The sequence below is a fragment of the Taudactylus pleione genome, unplaced genomic scaffold (genome assembly GCF_031769625.1).
Source record: "Taudactylus pleione unplaced genomic scaffold, aTauple2 ptg001379l, whole genome shotgun sequence".
Lineage (NCBI taxonomy): Eukaryota > Metazoa > Chordata > Amphibia > Anura > Myobatrachidae > Taudactylus > Taudactylus pleione.
In genome coordinates, this window is record NW_028285779.1 from 21,923 (window position 1) to 40,704 (window position 18,782).

An 18,782-nucleotide genomic window follows, 5' to 3' on the forward strand; every position below is an offset into this window, starting at 1 on the left:
ACTTCTGCTGTGTAATGATGGAGGTAACAGTATGACATGTAGTACTTCTTCTGTGTGTAATGATGGGAGGTAACTACTTCTGCTGTGTAATGATGGAGGTAACAGTATGACATGCAGTACTTCTGCTGTGTGTAATGATGGAGGTAACAGTATGACATGCAGTACTTCTGCTGTGTGTAATGATGGGAGGTAACAGTATGACATGCAGTACTTCTGCTGTGTGTAATGATGGGAGGTAACAGTATGACATGTAGTACTTCTGCTGTGTGTAATGATGGAGGTAACAGTATGACATGTAGTACTTCTGCTGTGTGTAATGATGGGAGGTAACAGTATGACATGTAGTACTTCTGCTGTGTAATGATGGAGGTAACAGTATGACATGTAGTACTTCTTCTGTGTGTAATGATGGGAGGTAACTACTTCTGCTGTGTAATGATGGAGGTAACAGTATGACATGCAGTACTTCTGCTGTGTGTAATGATGGAGATAACAGTATGACATGTAGTACTTCTGCTGAGTGTAATGATGGAGGTAACAGTATGACATGTAGTACTTCTGCTGTGTGTAATGATAGAGGTAACAGTATGACATGTAGTACTTCTGCTGTGTGTAATGATGGAGGTAACAGTATGACATGTAGTACTTCTGCTGTGTGTAATGATGGGAGGTAACAGTATGACATGTAGTACTTCTGCTGTGTGTAATGATGGAGGTAACAGTATGACATGTAGTACTTCTGCTGTGTGTAATGATGGGAGGTAACAGTATGACATGTAGTACTTCTGCTGTGTAATGATGGAGGTAACAGTATGACATGTAGTACTTCTTCTGTGTGTAATGATGGGAGGTAACTACTTCTGCTGTGTAATGATGGAGGTAACAGTATGACATGCAGTACTTCTGCTGTGTGTAATGATGGGAGGTAACAGTATGACATGCAGTACTTCTGCTGTGTGTAATGATGGGAGGTAACAGTATGACATGCAGTACTTCTGCTGTGTGTAATGATGGAGGTAACAGTATGACATGCAGTACTTCTGCTGTGTGTAATGATGGGAGGTAACAGTATGACATGTAGTACTTCTGCTGTGTGTAATGATGGGAGGTAACAGTATGACATGTAGTACTTCTGCTGTGTGTAATGATGGAGGTAACAGTATGACATGTAGTACTTCTGCTGTGTGTAATGATGGGAGGTAACAGTATGACATGTAGTACTTCTGCTGTGTAATGATGGAGGTAACAGTATGACATGTAGTACTTCTTCTGTGTGTAATGATGGGAGGTAACTACTTCTGCTGTGTAATGATGGAGGTAACAGTATGACATGTAGTACTTCTGCTGTGTGTAATGATGGAGGTAACAGTATGACATGCAGTACTTCTGCTGTGTGTAATGATGGAGGTAACAGTATGACATGTAGTATTTCTGCTGTGTGTAATGATGGGAGGTAACAGTATGACATGTAGTACTTCTGCTGTGTGTAATGATGGAGGTAACAGTATGACATGCAGTACTTCTGCTGTGTGTAATGATGGGAGGTAACAGTATGACATGTAGTACTTCTGCTGTGTGTAATGATGGAGGTAACAGTATGACATGCAGTACTTCTGCTGTGTGTAATGATGGAGGTAACAGTATGACATGTAGTTTTTCTGCTGTGTGTAATGGGAGGTAACAGTATGACATGTAGTACTTCTGCTGTGTGTAATGATGGAGGTAACAGTATGACATGCAGTACTTCTGCTGTGTGTAATGATGGAGGTAACAGTATGACATGCAGTACTTCTGCTGTGTGTAATGATGGAGGTAACCGTATGACATGTAGTACTTCTGCTGTGTGTAATGATGGAGGTAACAGTATGACATGCAGTACTTCTGCTGTGTGTAATGATGGAGGTAACAGTATGACATGTAGTAGTTCTGCTGTGTGTAATGATGGAGGTAACCGTATGACATGCAGTACTTCTGCTCTGTGTAATGATGGAGGTAACTGTATGACATGTAGTACTTCTGCTGTGTGTAATGATGGGAGGTAACAGTACTTCTGCTGTGTGTAATGATGGGAGGTAACAGTATGACATGTAGTACTTCTGCTGAGTGTAATGATGGAGGTAACAGTACTTCTTAGTGCATTGGATTGCATAGGGATTACTCATAGTGTAGGGCTTGGTACACACTGGAGCGTTCGGCTTTCATTCCAACATTGTAATGAATGCCCATGAATAGTGATTGACTTTAATGAACGATCACAGTTACGTCATTCATTAACAATAGATTGGCCGCTAGCGATATCGCTAGATTTGATGGAAAGCATATCAAACCTGACAACCATCGCTAGCTATCGTGATACGCACTGAGCGATGTAGGCGCAACGTCATGATGAAACGGCATATCGGCCCGATATCGCTCCATTGTGTCCTGGGCTTTACTGTAACGAGTGAAGATGGCACCATGATCTTTATTACAACACGTGTTGGTGTAAAACTGACTCTTCTTAACCTAAACAATGGTGTTTTAGTTGGGACCGTTGTATGCGCTGAGTTCTGTGCTCCTCCCATTCTGACAGGTATGTTCGTGCACTAGGAGCCCTGTACATGCGCCTGACGGGCACCGCCAGTGACTGTTACAAATATCTTGAGCCACTGTATAATGATTATCGGAAAATCAAAACTCAGAACAGGAACGGAGGTAATTCTTTTATTGTCACGGTGTCTGTAGCTTTGTGTTTAACCTTTGTTTACATGCAAATCATTTTACTATATATTTTGTGAATTAATATCCATTTTTCTCACCATAGGGACACAGGCTTTAGACAGTGGGTGTAGGCTAGAGTAGGAGTTCGGGGACACCAAACCGGTAATGTTTTTTTCTCCCAGCAGCCCAGGCTCCGTTTCCCCTATACCCTGAAAAAATAATTGAAGGACGCTTGTGGAATGACAACCACGGACGGTCGGGGGCTGTGCTTTATAGCAACAGCCTGCATGGCCCCTGCACTGCATGAAGGAGGTGTAATATGCGGTCTTCAAGTTAAAAGATCGCACATTACACCCCCTGAGTTCCAGTTCCCCTGTCTCAGAGAGGCAAGGGCTTTTATACCAACCTCTTCTTGGTTCAGAAGCTGAACGGTTCCTTCCAGCCAATCCTCAACTTGAAGACCCTCTTGCGGGTCTCCAGATTCCGTGTGGAGTCTCTACGTTCTGTCACTCTGGCGCTGGACCCGGGGACATCCAGGACGCCTATTTCAATGTCTCTATTCGGCTCAGTCACTAGCACTTCGTCAGGTTTCCGGTCCGAGGGGAACATTTACAATTTTGTCGCATTGCCATTTGGTTTTTCCACAGCTCCTTGTGTCTTCATGAAAGGGCGGGCATGGCAGGTCATTTGCGGCCAAGAGGAGCAGGATTCTACCTTATCCAGGAGACCTACTGATCCTTGCCCGGTCACCGCAAGTCCTCAGGGAACACACGTCTCACAATAGATCTTCTCCAGTCCCACGGATGGATCACCAATCGGGAGAAATCTTTCTGGACTCTGTCGCAGCATATGTGCCGTTTTGGGGGTTGGATTCCGAAGTTGAGTGGGTCTTCCTCACGGCAGAAAGGCAGGCCAGGATTCGCAAGTTCTTAATTCATCGCTGAGTGTCAATACACTTTTGCATGCACACCCTGGGCTCTCTTGTCTCTACCTTCGACATGATGGAGTATGCCCAGTTCCACTCCTGGCCTCTTCAGCTGGAAGTTCTGTCCCAGTGGATGAAGTCGTATCAGCAGCTCAAGACGCAGACTATCATCCTCTTGAGAGGTCTCACCTGTACAAGGACTGTCCCTTTTTAGATTCAGAACGGTCTTCCTTACCACTTACGCAAGTCTTTGCGGGTGGGGTGCAGTAACCGGTCAGCAGACCTTACAGGGTCAGTGGCCGGCTCAAGAGAGCCGGCTACCGAACAACATTCTGGAGTTCCGAGCGATCTTCATAGCTATTTGTCTCACTGTGCTGCTCATCCAGTATTGTCCGGACCAGGTACAGTCCAACAATGTGACAGCCGTCATCTACATAAACCATCAGGACGCCACTCGCAGTCGCGGCGCCATGAAGTTGAGACTCATCCTCAACTGGGCAGAGTGTCATCTTCCGGCTCTGTCAGCAATTTTCAACCCTGGAGTCCAGAATTGGGTGTGGACTTCCTCAGCCACCAGGACATTCATCCAGACGCCTTTCAGTTCCTAGTTCTTCGCTGGGGCTTGACTGACAATGACTTGATGGTGTCTCGGCACAACCACTAGCTGCCGAGGTTATTGCTCTCACACCACGGATTCGGGAGTCTTTTCTGGTGGACGTCTAGACTGTCTGGTGAACTTTCTATTTCATGTACGTTATCCCCCCCCCCCCCCCTCTCTCCCCAGCTCTCGCTGATTCCATAGGACCTCCAAAAGTCGAAGGACGAGATGGTGATCCTGGTAGCTGTCAATTGTCCGAGGCAGGCTTGGTACATGGATCTTCTCCAACTATCCGCTGCGTCTTCCTCTGCGGCCGGATCTTCGATCTCTGGGTCCGTGATTTCATCTGTCTGGCCCATCACGCTTTGACAGGGTGGCTATTGAGACAGTTGGCAGGCAGTGGATGACTGGGAGGAGATGAGAGACCTGAAATAAGATTTGTTTCAAGAGAGAGAGGGCAAAGCCATAGGTGAAATGTATGAAGTCTGCAACACCGCGTGACCTCCAGTGTCACTCAGCGGTGTGATAGCATTTTTGGAGGTACCTGGTGAATTTGAAGTGTCCAGTTTGGTGAAAGGACTGACAGAGGCTACAAGTGACACATGAGGCACTAGAGTCCAGGGCAGAATTGTACAGAGGGAGCCTGGTCAAGGCAAGTAGTGATGGAGGAAAGCGGTGCGTGAGGTAGTGTGCTGGGAGAGGAGAATATGGGAAGGCTACAGGAGAGAGGTGATCAGAGAGAGGGAAGGCGGAGTTGCTGAAGTCACTGATTTTGCGCCTGTGGGAAAATGAGATCTAGGGAGTGACCACTGGAGTGTGAGGTGATGCATTGGGTGAGTCTGACAGCGGAGGACCAGGATAGGAGTTTGGCATCAGTAGCCTCCAAGTTTAAGAGAAGCTTTGAGGTTGAGGGGTCTTTAGCTCCCATTCTCTGTCAGGTCAGTGGGTGGTGAGTTCCTGTTGTCCTTGAGGCCAGGCGTTTAGTGTCCTGACTGACAGGGCAGCAGATTTAGCCTATGCCGTGTCCTACCCATGGTTGTACTTTGTGTTAGGAAATGGTTCATCTAATTCTCTTACTTTCTCAGATTTTGAACTGATGCATGTGGATGAGTTCATAGATGAACTGCTTCATAGTGAACGGATCTGTGACATTATATTACCACGGTTACAGGTAAGTGTGCACATCTTGTCACAGCTGCGGATTTGGGCTGCTTTGGTTGGCCAACATTGGGAATGAAAGTGGTTTTGCGCCATAACGTCTGTCTGTTTCCTTCCTAGAAACGTTACGTGCTGGAGGAGACTGAGCAGCTGGACCCTCGTGTTAGTGCTCTTGAAGAAGACATGGATGATGTAGAATCCAGCGAGGAAGAAGATGATGAAGATGAAAAGGTTGGTTTCTACTTCAGGGTCCATAGGGGGTTCACAGGGTTGACCTTGGGGTTATAGCTGGAACAGGATCCATGGGCACCACACAGTTAAGCTTTTAGCTCCCAGGATGCACTTGGGTCCTCCTCTATACCCCGCCCCCGAGCCACAGGCACCTCAGTGTAAGCTGGTGCCCGGCCGGAGTCGGTCACCGCGCAGGGGGGCTGCAGGAGCAGCCCCCAGAAGCTTTTTATTTTAAGTTAGATTTTATTTATTTTTAATCTATTTTTACTACAGACGGCAGCGAAGGGCTGTCTGTACAGACGCCCACGCTGCCGCTCTGATCCCCGACTGGCGCCGCGACGCCAGTACTGATCTGGGGATCGCGGCGGGAGGGCAGAGTCCGTACTAGCCGGACTCTGTCCACCTCCCAGGACTGCTGCCGGAGTCGCCGGGGATTCAGGTAAGCCGCGCGTCGCTGGCTAGCGGCGGTGCGCGGAATGCCTTAAATGCAGTCCTTTAGCCTCCGGTCCGGGGAACAGACCGGAGGCTGCTGGCAGTGGCGGCGGGCCCCCCCCATAACCCGTGGGACCACTAGACCACCAGGGATAAAGGGGCAAGCGGGAAGCCAGCATCCCTGGGGTTATGGCCAGCCAGGGGAGGAAGCCTTCCCTGTTCAGCGGCTCCTCCCCTCAGCTCAGCGCGCCTTTCAGCACGCAGTCTGGCGTCGCTGAGCTGCAGTTACACGGCCACTCCTCCTCTGAGGTCTCCAGCGGCCATTTTCCCAGTGGCAGCGCAGATCTCAGGGAGCACGCGGACCGGTCCCCCTGTGTACCTCTCCCCTGATTAAGGACAGTGTACACAGCACTATAGCCCTCCCAGACACTGAATCTGGGCAGGTTGATTGTAGTGTAAAGGTGCAGTGAGTATATCTTCCTGCATGGTATGTGACTTTTGCTAGTGCTGCCTGTCTGTGCTTATTTTCCGCTTACTGTCAGCTTATACCTATCCCTTTACTTCTCCTACAATCCCTACAGGTGTGTGGGGGAGGGGCGTTTCTACTGACCTCACTTATATAGATCACGTATTTGTGAGGTCCGTCACATACAGTTGTGTGCTACTCAGTGCCATATTGTGGGCTGTTGTTCAGCACACCGGTGAGTGCGTTTTACTTCTACCCTGGTGCCAGATATATAATATATTCTGTCATGTCAGACGAGGAGGTTGAGCGCTCAGTGGCTCCGGTGTTGGCCTCCTGCGGACGCTGTTCTGCAGGAGTAGATAGGGAGGATTTGTCACAGGATGGCCTGTGTAGTCGATGCCAGGTGGCTCCTGGCCCATCCAGACCTTCTCTGGTGCAGGAACCACCGTGGGCGATGTTTTCTCAAGTGCTGGTGTCTATTGCGGACCGTCTGTCGGTCCCGACTGCTCTCCCTACTAGGGCGGTGCCCCAGCCGACCATCCCCCATTCCCCGGGTGTCCCGCAGTTATTGCGGAGTCCTCCTGGGTCTCAATCAGTTGGTCCCTATGCGGGGTTGCCTATGTATATACAGGCTTCCCCTGTGCCGCAGCAGCCTGTGGTACCTTTTCAGGCCCCTATGGCGACGCCTCCACCATGGGTGGATGTGCTCTCCAACTCCGTGCAAAATTTGGCGGCCGCTTCCTCGGCTTTTCAGTCAATGTTGCAGACTGACATGCCTTCTAGGATTTCTAAACGCCCACTCATGACACGGGCTGCTCAGGTATCGGACTCAGAGGGTTCCTCAGATGATGGGGAGGTCCCTGATGACACTGACTCGGACGCCTCGGTCCAGGAAATGGATACCAAGTCGTCCATTAATGTGCGAGCACTAGTTAGGGCGGTGCAAGCTATTCTTCTTATAGAGGATGAGGCACCGGTTCCTAAGTCGAAGTTTCCTAGTTTCAAAAAAACTAAGGTGGCTTCTGCGGTGTTTCCCCTGTCGGATCAGTTGACTGATCATATGGCGGTAGCTTGGCAGGCGCCCAGTAAGAGATTTCTTCCTCAGAAGCGGTTGGCTTCTAATTACCCCGTCCCTGAGGCACATTGTAAAAAATGGGAAACTCCACCGGCGGTGGATTCCCATGTCACCCGTTTAACTCGGGGCGCCACCTTACCATTACCGTCGATATCCTCGCTGAAGGATCCCACGGACAGGAAAGTTGAGACTTGCTTAAAGTCTATTTACTCCCTCTCCGGGGCGGTGGCCCGACCATCCATGGCCATCTCCTGGGTGGCCAAGGCCATTGAGGGGTGGGCCAATGCATTGGAAGATACCTTCCCAGACGACGCTCCGGATGTCCAGCGGACGTTGTTGGGACAAATGAGGGACGCTGCTTCTTACATTGGTGAAGCTTCTTTAGATGCTAGTCTGCTGACCTTGCGGGTATCGGCTGCAGCGGTGTCTGGCCGCCGATCCTTGTGGTTGCGGTCCTGGAGAGCGGACTCTGATTCAAAGAAGGGTCTGGAGGCCTTACCTTTCAATGGTGAATTACTATTTGGTCCGGACTTGGACAAAATAGTGGACACCCTGGCTAAATCCAAGTCGGCCTTCCTCCCTTCAGCGGCACTGCCTGCTAAGGTTCGGAGTTCGGCTTTTCGTTCCTTTCGGGTTCAGGGTAAGGCGAAAGGTCAGTCCTTCCCGAGACAGTCTGCGAGTAAGACTGCCTCTAAACCCAAGAAGCAAGTCTGGAGTGCTCGGCGCCCTTCTTCCAAGCAGGAAGATAAACCTGCGGCCTGATGGGACGGGCCTCCCTCTGGGGGACCTCAGAGTGGGAGGCCGACTTCTTCTATTTGCCCAGTGCTGGCACAATACCACCACGAATGCCTGGGTTCGAGAAGTGGTCTCCCAGGGGTACGCCCTGTCTTTTCGGCACAGACCACCCCACCAGTTTTTCTGCACAAGTCCTTCTCAGGACAAGACCAAGGCGTTACAGGTTCAGGAGGCTATAGAGTCCTTGCTGAAAGCAGGGGTCATTGTTCCCGTTTCTCTATCACAACGAGGGACGGGGTATTATTCGTCTCTGTTTCTGGTGCAGAAACCCAATGGTTCTCATCGCCCTATCCTCAACTTGAAGTCTCTGAACAGATTCCTCAGAGTTCCCAAGTTCAGGATGGAAACGTTACGTTCCATCATTCTGGCGATGGAACCGGGAGATTACATGGTGTCCCTGGACATCCAGGACGCCTACCTCCATGTTCCGATAGCATCTTCACACCAGCGGTATCTGAGGTTCGCTATCCTTCAACACCACTATCAGTTCCGGGCGCTACCCTTTGGTCTCTCCACGGCACCGAGGGTGTTCACGAAGATTATGGCGGTCATGGCCGCACATCTTCGAAACCAGAATGTACGGCTGCTGCCGTATCTGGACGACCTCCTGTTGCTGGCGAGCTCCCCGGAGGTACTGCTTCAACATCTCCAGCTGACGATCGCTTGCCTGCAAGCACACGGGTGGTTGATAAATTGGAAAAAGTCCTCCCTGATTCCATCTCAGCGGATGGTTCATTTGGGAGCCCTGCTGGATTCGCGTCAGCAAAGGATCTTCCTGACTCCGGAGAAGGTCGCCTCCCTACAGCTGCGGATACACAGTTGCCTGAGCCGTTGCCGCCTGTCGGTCCATTCGGCTATGAGAGTTCTGGGGTCCATGGTGTCGACATTCGACATGGTGGAATTTGCCCAGTTCCATTCCCGGCCCCTGCAGGGGCTGATTCTATCAGAATGGAACGGGTTACCTCACCGGATCCGCTCTCAGATGCTGGTGTTGTCTCCGGACGTTCGGCAATCTTTGGCTTGGTGGCAGTGACCGGCTCTTTGTCGCTTCAGGGTCGTTGGTCAGCGGAAGAAGCACTTCTCCCCATCAACATCCTGGAACTGCGGGCAGTATACCGGGCCCTGCAGTCGTCCGGCCCCGCTCTTCACGGAAGGGCGGTACAGGTGCAGTCCGACAACGCCACCACGGTGGCGTATATCAACCACCAAGGCGGAACTCGCAGTCAGGCAGCGATGTCGGAGGTGTCTCGTATCCTGACTTGGGCGGAGGGTCACATTCCGGCGATCTCGGCGGTCTTCATCCCCGGAGTCCTCAATTGGGAGGCGGACTTCCTCAGCCGTCACGACGTGCATCCCGGGGAATGGTCGCTTCACCCAGAGGTGTTTCAGCTACTCGTGGACAGGTGGGGACTGCCGGAGCTGGACTTGATGGCCTCCCGTCACAATCACAAGTTGCCCGTTTACGGGTCAAGGACAAGAGACGCAGGCGCAAGTCTGGTGGACGCGCTGTCGGTGAAATGGACGTTTCACCTGGCGTATCTGTTTCCTCCGCTATCCCTGCTTCCTCGGGTTCTGCGGAAATTCAAGCAGGACGGCGGCATGCTCGTGCTGGTAGCTCCGGCGTGGCCCAGACGTCCTTGGTACTCCGATCTCAGGAGCCTCTCCATCGACGCTCCGTACTTTCTTCCTCAGCGCCGGGACCTGTTGTCTCAGGGGCCCTGCCTTTACCCGGATCTGGGTCGGCTGTCTTTGACGGCGTGGCTCTTGAGACAGCCGTCTTGAGGTCTCGGGGCTTTTCCAGTTCGGTTATTGGTACCATGCTCAGGGCACGCAAGCCTGCTTCAGCACGGATTTATCACAGAGTGTGGCACACTTACTTTCAGTGGTGTGAGTCCAGACATTATGATCCTCAGGTGTTCCGAGTTTCTAGGATCTTGGAATTTCTTCAGTCAGGATTGGATCTCGGCTTACGCCTTGCATCTCTGAAGGTTCATGTGTCCGCCTTGTCCGTGTGGTTTCAACGGCGGATTGCAATACTACCAGACGTTCACACCTTTTTCCAGGGTGTTCTCAGGATCCAGCCTCCCTTTGTGCCTCCTGTGGCTCCTTGGGACTTGGCGGTGGTGCTACGGGTCCTGCAGGGTCCTCCGTTTGAGCCTCTTGAGTCGGTGGAGCTCAAGTGGCTGACATTTAAGACGGTTTTTCTCCTGGCAATTGCTTCGGCCAGGAGGGTGTCTGAATTGGGGGCGCTTTCCTGTCGCCCTCCTTTCCTGATTTTTCACCAGGACAGAGCGGTGCTCCGCACTCGTCCTGAGTTTTTGCCCAAAGTGGTCTCGAAGTTCCATATTAATCAGGAACTTGTTGTGCTAGCTTTTCAGTCCCCTGGTCTTTCAGCCGGTGAGACTTCCTTAGATGTGGTCCGGGCGCTTAGAATTTATGTAGACCGGACGGCTTCGGTTAGGAAGTCTGATTCCTTGTTTATCCTCTTTGGTTTTCACAAGAGGGGTTGGCCTGCCAACAAACAAACGTTAGCCCGTTGGCTTCGTTCCGTTATTTGTGAGGCTTATGCACAAGAGGGTTTACCTGTGCCAGCCTCTGTTAAGGCTCATTCCACTCGTTCTGTGGGTCCCTCTTGGGCTGCTAGACGTGGCGCTTCTGCTGTTCAGCTGTGTAAGGCGGCCACTTGGTCTTCTATTCAAACGTTTTTGAGGTTCTATGCGTTTGACACCTTCGCCTCTCAGGATGCTTCCTTTGGGCGCCGGGTGCTCCTTTCAGCACAGGAGCGTCCCCGCCCTTAGTTGAACTGCTTTGGGACATCCCCAAGGTCAACCCTGTGGACCCCCTATGGACCCTGAAGTAGAAAACAAGAGATATGGTAAGAACTTACCTTTGTTATCTCTGTTTCTACGAAGTCCATAGGGTCCACAGGGCGCCCGCCCTGACGCACCTGGCTTCAAATGGGCTGTGTGGCTGGTCACCGGTTTTCCGTCTCCTATTGCTGTGAGTATGGTTTCTTGTGTGTTCCAGTCTTCCTTCTGTCTGTTCCATATTCTCCTCCGGCCTAGGCTGCTTACCAACTGAGGTGCCTGTGGCTTGGGGGCGGGGTATAGAGGAGGACCCAAGTGCATCCTGGGAGCTAAAAGCTTAACTGTGTGGTGCCCATGGATCCTGTTCCAGCTATAACCCCAAGGTCAACCCTGTGGACCCCCTATGGACTTCGTAGAAACAGAGATAACAAAGGTAAGTTCTTACCATATCTCTTGTTTTTCTGATGCTCTCAATTTTATACATCTATATTTTGTCTCCAGTCTGTCAGATGGGAAAATAAAAGAACATTACAATGTATGATTTGTACAGGTCTGAGAGATGAGCTGGGCATGAAGTAGAACATATGAAGAATCTGTCTGGATGTAGCCCCATCACATTATGTATAGGGTGACGGGGAAGAAACCCACTCCCACACTGTGAGGAACTAGACGGATTATCATGGGTGCTATAGATTATTCTCTGTCACTTACATACACATCAGAAAATGTAGTATAAGAACACACAGGCTGTCTCTTTCTACCGTAGTCAAATGCTGAAATTCACCTGTCTGAGACTGGCAGTAATGATTCCCCTCCCAACCGGTCTGTTACAGGGCAGAGATCCTTCTCCTGATCATCATAGGCGCAGCTACCGTGACCTAGACAGACCACGCAGGTCTCCTTCACCTCGCTATCGGAGAAGTCGCAGCCGTTCACCTAGAAGGTAATTAGAGTGCGCGTAATCTCTGCACTATAAACCTGAGTATATGTTCTGCTGACCAGTTACCCAGATGTTACAGATTGTGTGCCGGCTACTTGAAGGCCCTTTTAAAATGGCTATTAGAGAAATAAATGAGTGCAGGCATTAACGTTTTTAGAAATTTCTTACACGCCCGCGCGCCCCCACGCCGAGCCGTGTACTGCCGATGGGCACACCTGACATAGTGGAAGCTATTCCCCCCTCCTATCTGCGCTCAGTGTGTTGCGGCGGGCAGGTAGAAGGGCATGTAATCCTGGCTTAGCCTGTGAGTGGCTTTTGCACAGTAGATGTATGTGGACAATGAGTGACTATAGGCGCGCGCACGTAACCATTCTGTAACCGACGGTTTTATGTCAGATTTTCCCTTGAAAAGTGAACGATTTTTTGAATGATGAACGAATAATGTTCCTTCCATTAATGAAAATCGCCATGTTGGACAGTCTGAAATGAATGATAACTACTAACGGGAGTGCGCATTTGTGATTATCGTTCATCGGTATAACTCATAAACTGACCGATTGTTTATTTTATTTTTTTGTAACTATTTAACCATAACGACTACGTAAAAATAAGTGTATGCACCTTAACAGTATTGCCCCATGCCCTTCCCCTGCCCGGTATTGCCCCATGTGGAGATTCTGCCTTTTATATGTCTATATGCTTCTCCAGTGTGTAGTCCTCTGCTTGTGTGTAGTGTATATGGATGCGCAGTGTGTAGTGTATATGAATGTGCAGTGTGTAGTCCTCTGCTTGTGTGTAGTGTATATGGATGCGCAGTGTGTAGTGTATATGAATGCGCAGTGTGCAGTGTATAGTCCTCTGCTTGTGTGCAGTGTATAGTCCTCTGCTTGTGTGCAGTGTATAGTCCTCTGCTTGTGTGTAGTGTATATGGATGTGCAGTGTGTAGTGTATATGGATGTGCAGTGTGTAGTGTATATGAATGTGCAGTGTGTAGTGTATATGAATGTGCAGTGTGTAGTGTATATGAATGTGCAGTGTGTAGTGTATATGAATGTGCAGTGTGTAGTGTATATGAGTGTGCAGTGTGTAGTGTATATGAGTGTGCAGTGTGTAGTGTATATGAGTGTGCAGTGTGTAGTGTATATGAGTGTGCAGTGTATAGTCCTCTGCTTGTGTGTAGTGTATATGAGTGTGCAGTGTGTAGTGTATATGAATGTGCAGTGTGTAGTGTATATGAATGCGCAGTGTGTAGTCCTCTGCTTGTGTGTAGTGTATATGAATGCGCAGTGTGTAGTGTATATGAATGCGTAGTGTGTAGTGTATATGAATGCGCAGTGTGCAGTGTATAGTCCTCTGCTTGTGTGTAGTGTATATGAATGTGCAGTGTGTAGTGTATATGAATGCGCAGTGTGTAGTCCTCTGCTTGTGTGTAGTGTATATGAATGCGCAGTGTGTAGTCCTCTGCTTGTGTGTAGTGTATATGAATGTGCAGTGTGTAGTGTATATGAATGCGCAGTGTGTAGTCCTCTGCTTGTGTGTAGTGTATATGAATGTGCAGTGTGCAGTGTATAGTCCTCTGCTTGTGTGTAGTGTATATGAATGCGCAGTGTGTAGTGTATATGAATGTGTAGTGTATATGAATGCGCAGTGTGTAGTCCTCTGCTTGTGTGTAGTGTATATGAATGTGCAGTGTGTAGTGTATATGAATGCGCAGTGTGTAGTCCTCTGCTTGTGTGTAGTGTATATGAATGCGCAGTGTGTAGTGTATATGAATGCGCAGTGTGTAGTGTATATGAATGCGCAGTGTGTATGAATGCGCAGTGTGTAGTCCTCTACTTGTGTGTAGTGTATATGAATGCGCAGTGTGTAGTGTATATGAATGCGCAGTGTATAGTCCTCTGCTTGTGTGTAGTGTATATGAATGCGCAGTGTGTAGTGTATGTGAATGCGCAGTGCGTAGTGTATATGAATGCGCAGTGCGTAGTGTATATGAATGCGCAGTGTGTAGTGTATATGAATGCGTAGTGTGTAGTGTATATGAATGCGCAGTGTGCAGTGTATAGTCCTCTGCTTGTGTGTAGTGTATATGAATGCGCAGTGTGTAGTGTATATGAATGTGCAGTGTGTAGTGTATATGAATGCGCAGTGTGTAGTCCTCTGCTTGTGTGTAGTGTATATGAATGTGCAGTGTGCAGTGTATAGTCCTCTGCTTGTGTGTAGTGTATATGAATGCGCAGTGTGTAGTGTATATGAATGTGTAGTGTATATGAATGCGCAGTGTGTAGTCCTCTGCTTGTGTGTAGTGTATATGAATGTGCAGTGTGTAGTGTATATGAATGCGCAGTGTGTAGTCCTCTGCTTGTGTGTAGTGTATATGAATGCGCAGTGTGTAGTGTATATGAATGCGTAGTGTGTAGTGTATATGAATGCGCAGTGTGCAGTGTATAGTCCTCTGCTTGTGTGTAGTGTATATGAATGCGCAGTGTGTAGTGTATATGAATGTGCAGTGTGTAGTGTATATGAATGCGCAGTGTGTAGTCCTCTGCTTGTGTGTAGTGTATATGAATGCGCAGTGTGTAGTGTATATGAATGCGCAGTGTGTAGTGTATATGAATGCGCAGTGTGTATGAATGCGCAGTGTGTAGTCCTCTACTTGTGTGTAGTGTATATGAATGCGCAGTGTGTAGTGTATATGAATGCGCAGTGTATAGTCCTCTGCTTGTGTGTAGTGTATATGAATGCGCAGTGTGTAGTGTATGTGAATGCGCAGTGCGTAGTGTATATGAATGCGCAGTGCGTAGTGTATATGAATGCGCAGTGTGTAGTCCTCTGCTTGTGTGTAGTGTATATGAATGCGCAGTGCGTAGTGTATGTGAATGCGCAGTGCGTAGTGTATATGAATGCGCAGTGTGTAGTCCTCTGCTTGTGTGTAGTGTATATGAATGCGCAGTGTATAGTCCTCTGCTTGTGTGTAGTGTATGTGAATGCGCAGTGCGTAGTGTATATGAATGCGCAGTGCGTAGTGTATATGAATGCGCAGTGTGTAGTCCTCTGCTTGTGTGTAGTGTATATGAATGCGCAGTGTATAGTCCTCTGCTTGTGTGTAGTGTATATGAATGCGCAGTGTGTAGTGTATATGAATGTGCAGTGTGTAGTGTATATGAATGCGCAGTGTGTAGTCCTCTGCTTGTGTGTAGTGTATATGAATGCGCAGTGTGTAGTGTATATGAATGCGTAGTGTGTAGTGTATATGAATGCGCAGTGTGCAGTGTATAGTCCTCTGCTTGTGTGTAGTGTATATGAATGCGCAGTGTGTAGTGTATATGAATGTGCAGTGTGTAGTGTATATGAATGCGCAGTGTGTAGTCCTCTGCTTGTGTGTAGTGTATATGAATGCGCAGTGTGTAGTGTATATGAATGCGCAGTGTGTAGTGTATATGAATGCGCAGTGTGTATGAATGCGCAGTGTGTAGTCCTCTACTTGTGTGTAGTGTATATGAATGTGCAGTGTGTAGTGTATATGAATGCGCAGTGTGTAGTCCTCTGCTTGTGTGTAGTGTATATGAATGCGCAGTGTGTAGTCCTCTGCTTGTGTGTAGTGTATATGAATGCGCAGTGTGTAGTGTATATGAATGCGCAGTGTGTAGTGTATATGAATGCGCAGTGTGTATGAATGCGCAGTGTGTAGTCCTCTACTTGTGTGTAGTGTATATGAATGTGCAGTGTGTAGTGTATATGAATGCGCAGTGTATAGTCCTCTGCTTGTGTGTAGTGTATATGAATGCGCAGTGTGTAGTGTATGTGAATGCGCAGTGCGTAGTGTATATGAATGCGCAGTGCGTAGTGTATATGAATGCGCAGTGTGTAGTCCTCTGCTTGTGTGTAGTGTATATGAATGCGCAGTGTATAGTCCTCTGCTTGTGTGTAGTGTATATGAATGCGCAGTGTGTAGTGTATATGAATGTGCAGTGTGTAGTGTATATGAATGCGCAGTGTGTAGTCCTCTGCTTGTGTGTAGTGTATATGAATGCGCAGTGTATAGTCCTCTGCTTGTGTGTAGTGTATGTGAATGCGCAGTGCGTAGTGTATATGAATGCGCAGTGCGTAGTGTATATGAATGCGCAGTGTGTAGTCCTCTGCTTGTGTGTAGTGTATATGAATGCGCAGTGTATAGTCCTCTGCTTGTGTGTAGTGTATATGAATGCGCAGTGTGTAGTGTATATGAATGTGCAGTGTGTAGTGTATATGAATGCGCAGTGTGTAGTCCTCTGCTTGTGTGTAGTGTATATGAATGCGCAGTGTGTAGTGTATATGAATGCGTAGTGTGTAGTGTATATGAATGCGCAGTGTGCAGTGTATAGTCCTCTGCTTGTGTGTAGTGTATATGAATGCGCAGTGTGTAGTGTATATGAATGCGCAGTGTGTAGTGTATATGAATGCGCAGTGTGTATGAATGCGCAGTGTGTAGTCCTCTACTTGTGTGTAGTGTATATGAATGTGCAGTGTGTAGTGTATATGAATGCGCAGTGTGTAGTCCTCTGCTTGTGTGTAGTGTATATGAATGCGCAGTGTGTAGTCCTCTGCTTGTGTGTAGTGTATATGAATGCGCAGTGTGTAGTGTATATGAATGCGCAGTGTGTAGTGTATATGAATGCGCAGTGTGTATGAATGCGCAGTGTGTAGTCCTCTACTTGTGTGTAGTGTATATGAATGTGCAGTGTGTAGTGTATATGAATGCGCAGTGTATAGTCCTCTGCTTGTGTGTAGTGTATATGAATGCGCAGTGTGTAGTGTATGTGAATGCGCAGTGCGTAGTGTATATGAATGCGCAGTGCGTAGTGTATATGAATGCGCAGTGTGTAGTCCTCTGCTTGTGTGTAGTGTATATGAATGCGCAGTGTATAGTCCTCTGCTTGTGTGTAGTGTATATGAATGCGCAGTGTGTAGTGTATATGAATGTGCAGTGTGTAGTGTATATGAATGCGCAGTGTGTAGTCCTCTGCTTGTGTGTAGTGTATATGAATGCGCAGTGTGTAGTGTATATGAATGCGTAGTGTGTAGTGTATATGAATGCGCAGTGTGCAGTGTATAGTCCTCTGCTTGTGTGTAGTGTATATGAATGCGCAGTGCGTAGTGTATATGAATGCGCAGTGTGTAGTCCTCTGCTTGTGTGTAGTGTATATGAATGCGCAGTGTATAGTCCTCTGCTTGTGTGTAGTGTATATGAATGCGCAGTGTGTAGTGTATATGAATGTGCAGTGTGTAGTGTATATGAATGCGCAGTGTGTAGTCCTCTGCTTGTGTGTAGTGTATATGAATGCGCAGTGTGTAGTGTATATGAATGCGCAGTGTGTAGTGTATATGAATGCGCAGTGTGTAGTGTATATGAATGCGCAGTGTGTAGTGTATGTGAATGCGCAGTGTGTAGTGTATGTGAATGCGCAGTGTGTAGTGTATATGAATGCGCAGTGTGTAGTGTATATGAATGCGCAGTGTGTAGTCCTCTGCTTGTGTGTAGTGTATATGAATGCGCAGTGTATAGTCCTCTGCTTGTGTGTAGTGTATATGAATGCGCAGTGTGTAGTGTATATGAATGCGCAGTGTATAGTCCTCTGCTTGTGTGTAGTGTATATGAATGCGCAGTGTGTAGTGTATGTGAATGCGCAGTGTGTAGTCCTCTGCTTGTGTGTAGTGTATATGAATGCGCAGTGTGTAGTCCTCTGCTTGTGTGTAGTGTATATGAATGCGCAGTGTGTAGTGTATATGAATGCGTAGTGTGTAGTGTATATGAATGCGCAGTGTATAGTCCTCTGCTTGTGTGTAGTGTATATGAATGCGCAGTGTATAGTCCTCTGCTTGTGTGTAGTGTATATGAATGCGCAGTGTGTAGTGTATGTGAATGCGCAGTGTATATGAATGCGCAGTGTGTAGTGTATATGAATGCGCAGTGTGTAGTCCTCTGCTTGTGTGTAGTGTATATGAATGCGCAGTGTGTAGTGTATATGAATGCGCAGTGTGTAGTGTATATGAATGCGCAGTGTGTAGTGTATATGAATGCGCAGTGTGTATGAATGCGCAGTGTGTAGTCCTCTACTTGTGTGTAGTGTATATGAATGTGCAGTGTGTAGTGTATATGAATGCGCAGTGTGTAGTGTATATGAATGCGCAGTGTGTAGTGTATATGAATGCGCAGTGTGTAGTGTATATGAATGCGTAGTGTGTAGTGTATATGAATGCGCAGTGTGTAGTGTATGTGAATGCGCAGTGCGTAGTGTATATGAATGCGCAGTGCGTAGTGTATATGAATGCGCAGTGCGTAGTGTATATGAATGCGCAGTGTGTAGTCCTCTGCTTGTGTGTAGTGTATATGAATGCGCAGTGTGTAGTCCTCTGCTTGTGTGTAGTGTATATGAATGCGCAGTGTGTAGTGTATATGAATGCGCAGTGTGTAGTGTATATGAATGCGCAGTGCGTAGTGTATATGAATGCGCAGTGTGTAGTCCTCTGCTTGTGTGTAGTGTATATGAATGCGCAGTGTGTAGTCCTCTGCTTGTGTGTAGTGTATATGAATGCGCAGTGTGTAGTGTATGTGCAGTGTATATGAATGCGCAGTGTGTAGTGTATATGAATGCGCAGTGTATAGTCCTCTGCTTGT

The 18,782-nt window shown here is 48.1% G+C and overlaps 1 protein-coding gene across 1 annotated transcript in view; it reads left to right on the top strand.

Annotated features, from left to right (window-relative positions):
• The window catches only part of PRPF38A (pre-mRNA processing factor 38A), a 41,779-nt gene that overhangs the window by 14,354 nt on the left and 8,643 nt on the right, over positions 1-18,782 (top strand). The window contains exons 2-5 of the mRNA XM_088463462.1: positions 2,573-2,694; positions 5,309-5,394; positions 5,502-5,612; positions 12,021-12,130. Coding sequence (XP_088319588.1) covers positions 2,573-2,694; positions 5,309-5,394; positions 5,502-5,612; positions 12,021-12,130 — 429 coding nt within the window. The remainder of the gene's footprint in view (positions 1-2,572; positions 2,695-5,308; positions 5,395-5,501; positions 5,613-12,020; positions 12,131-18,782) is intronic.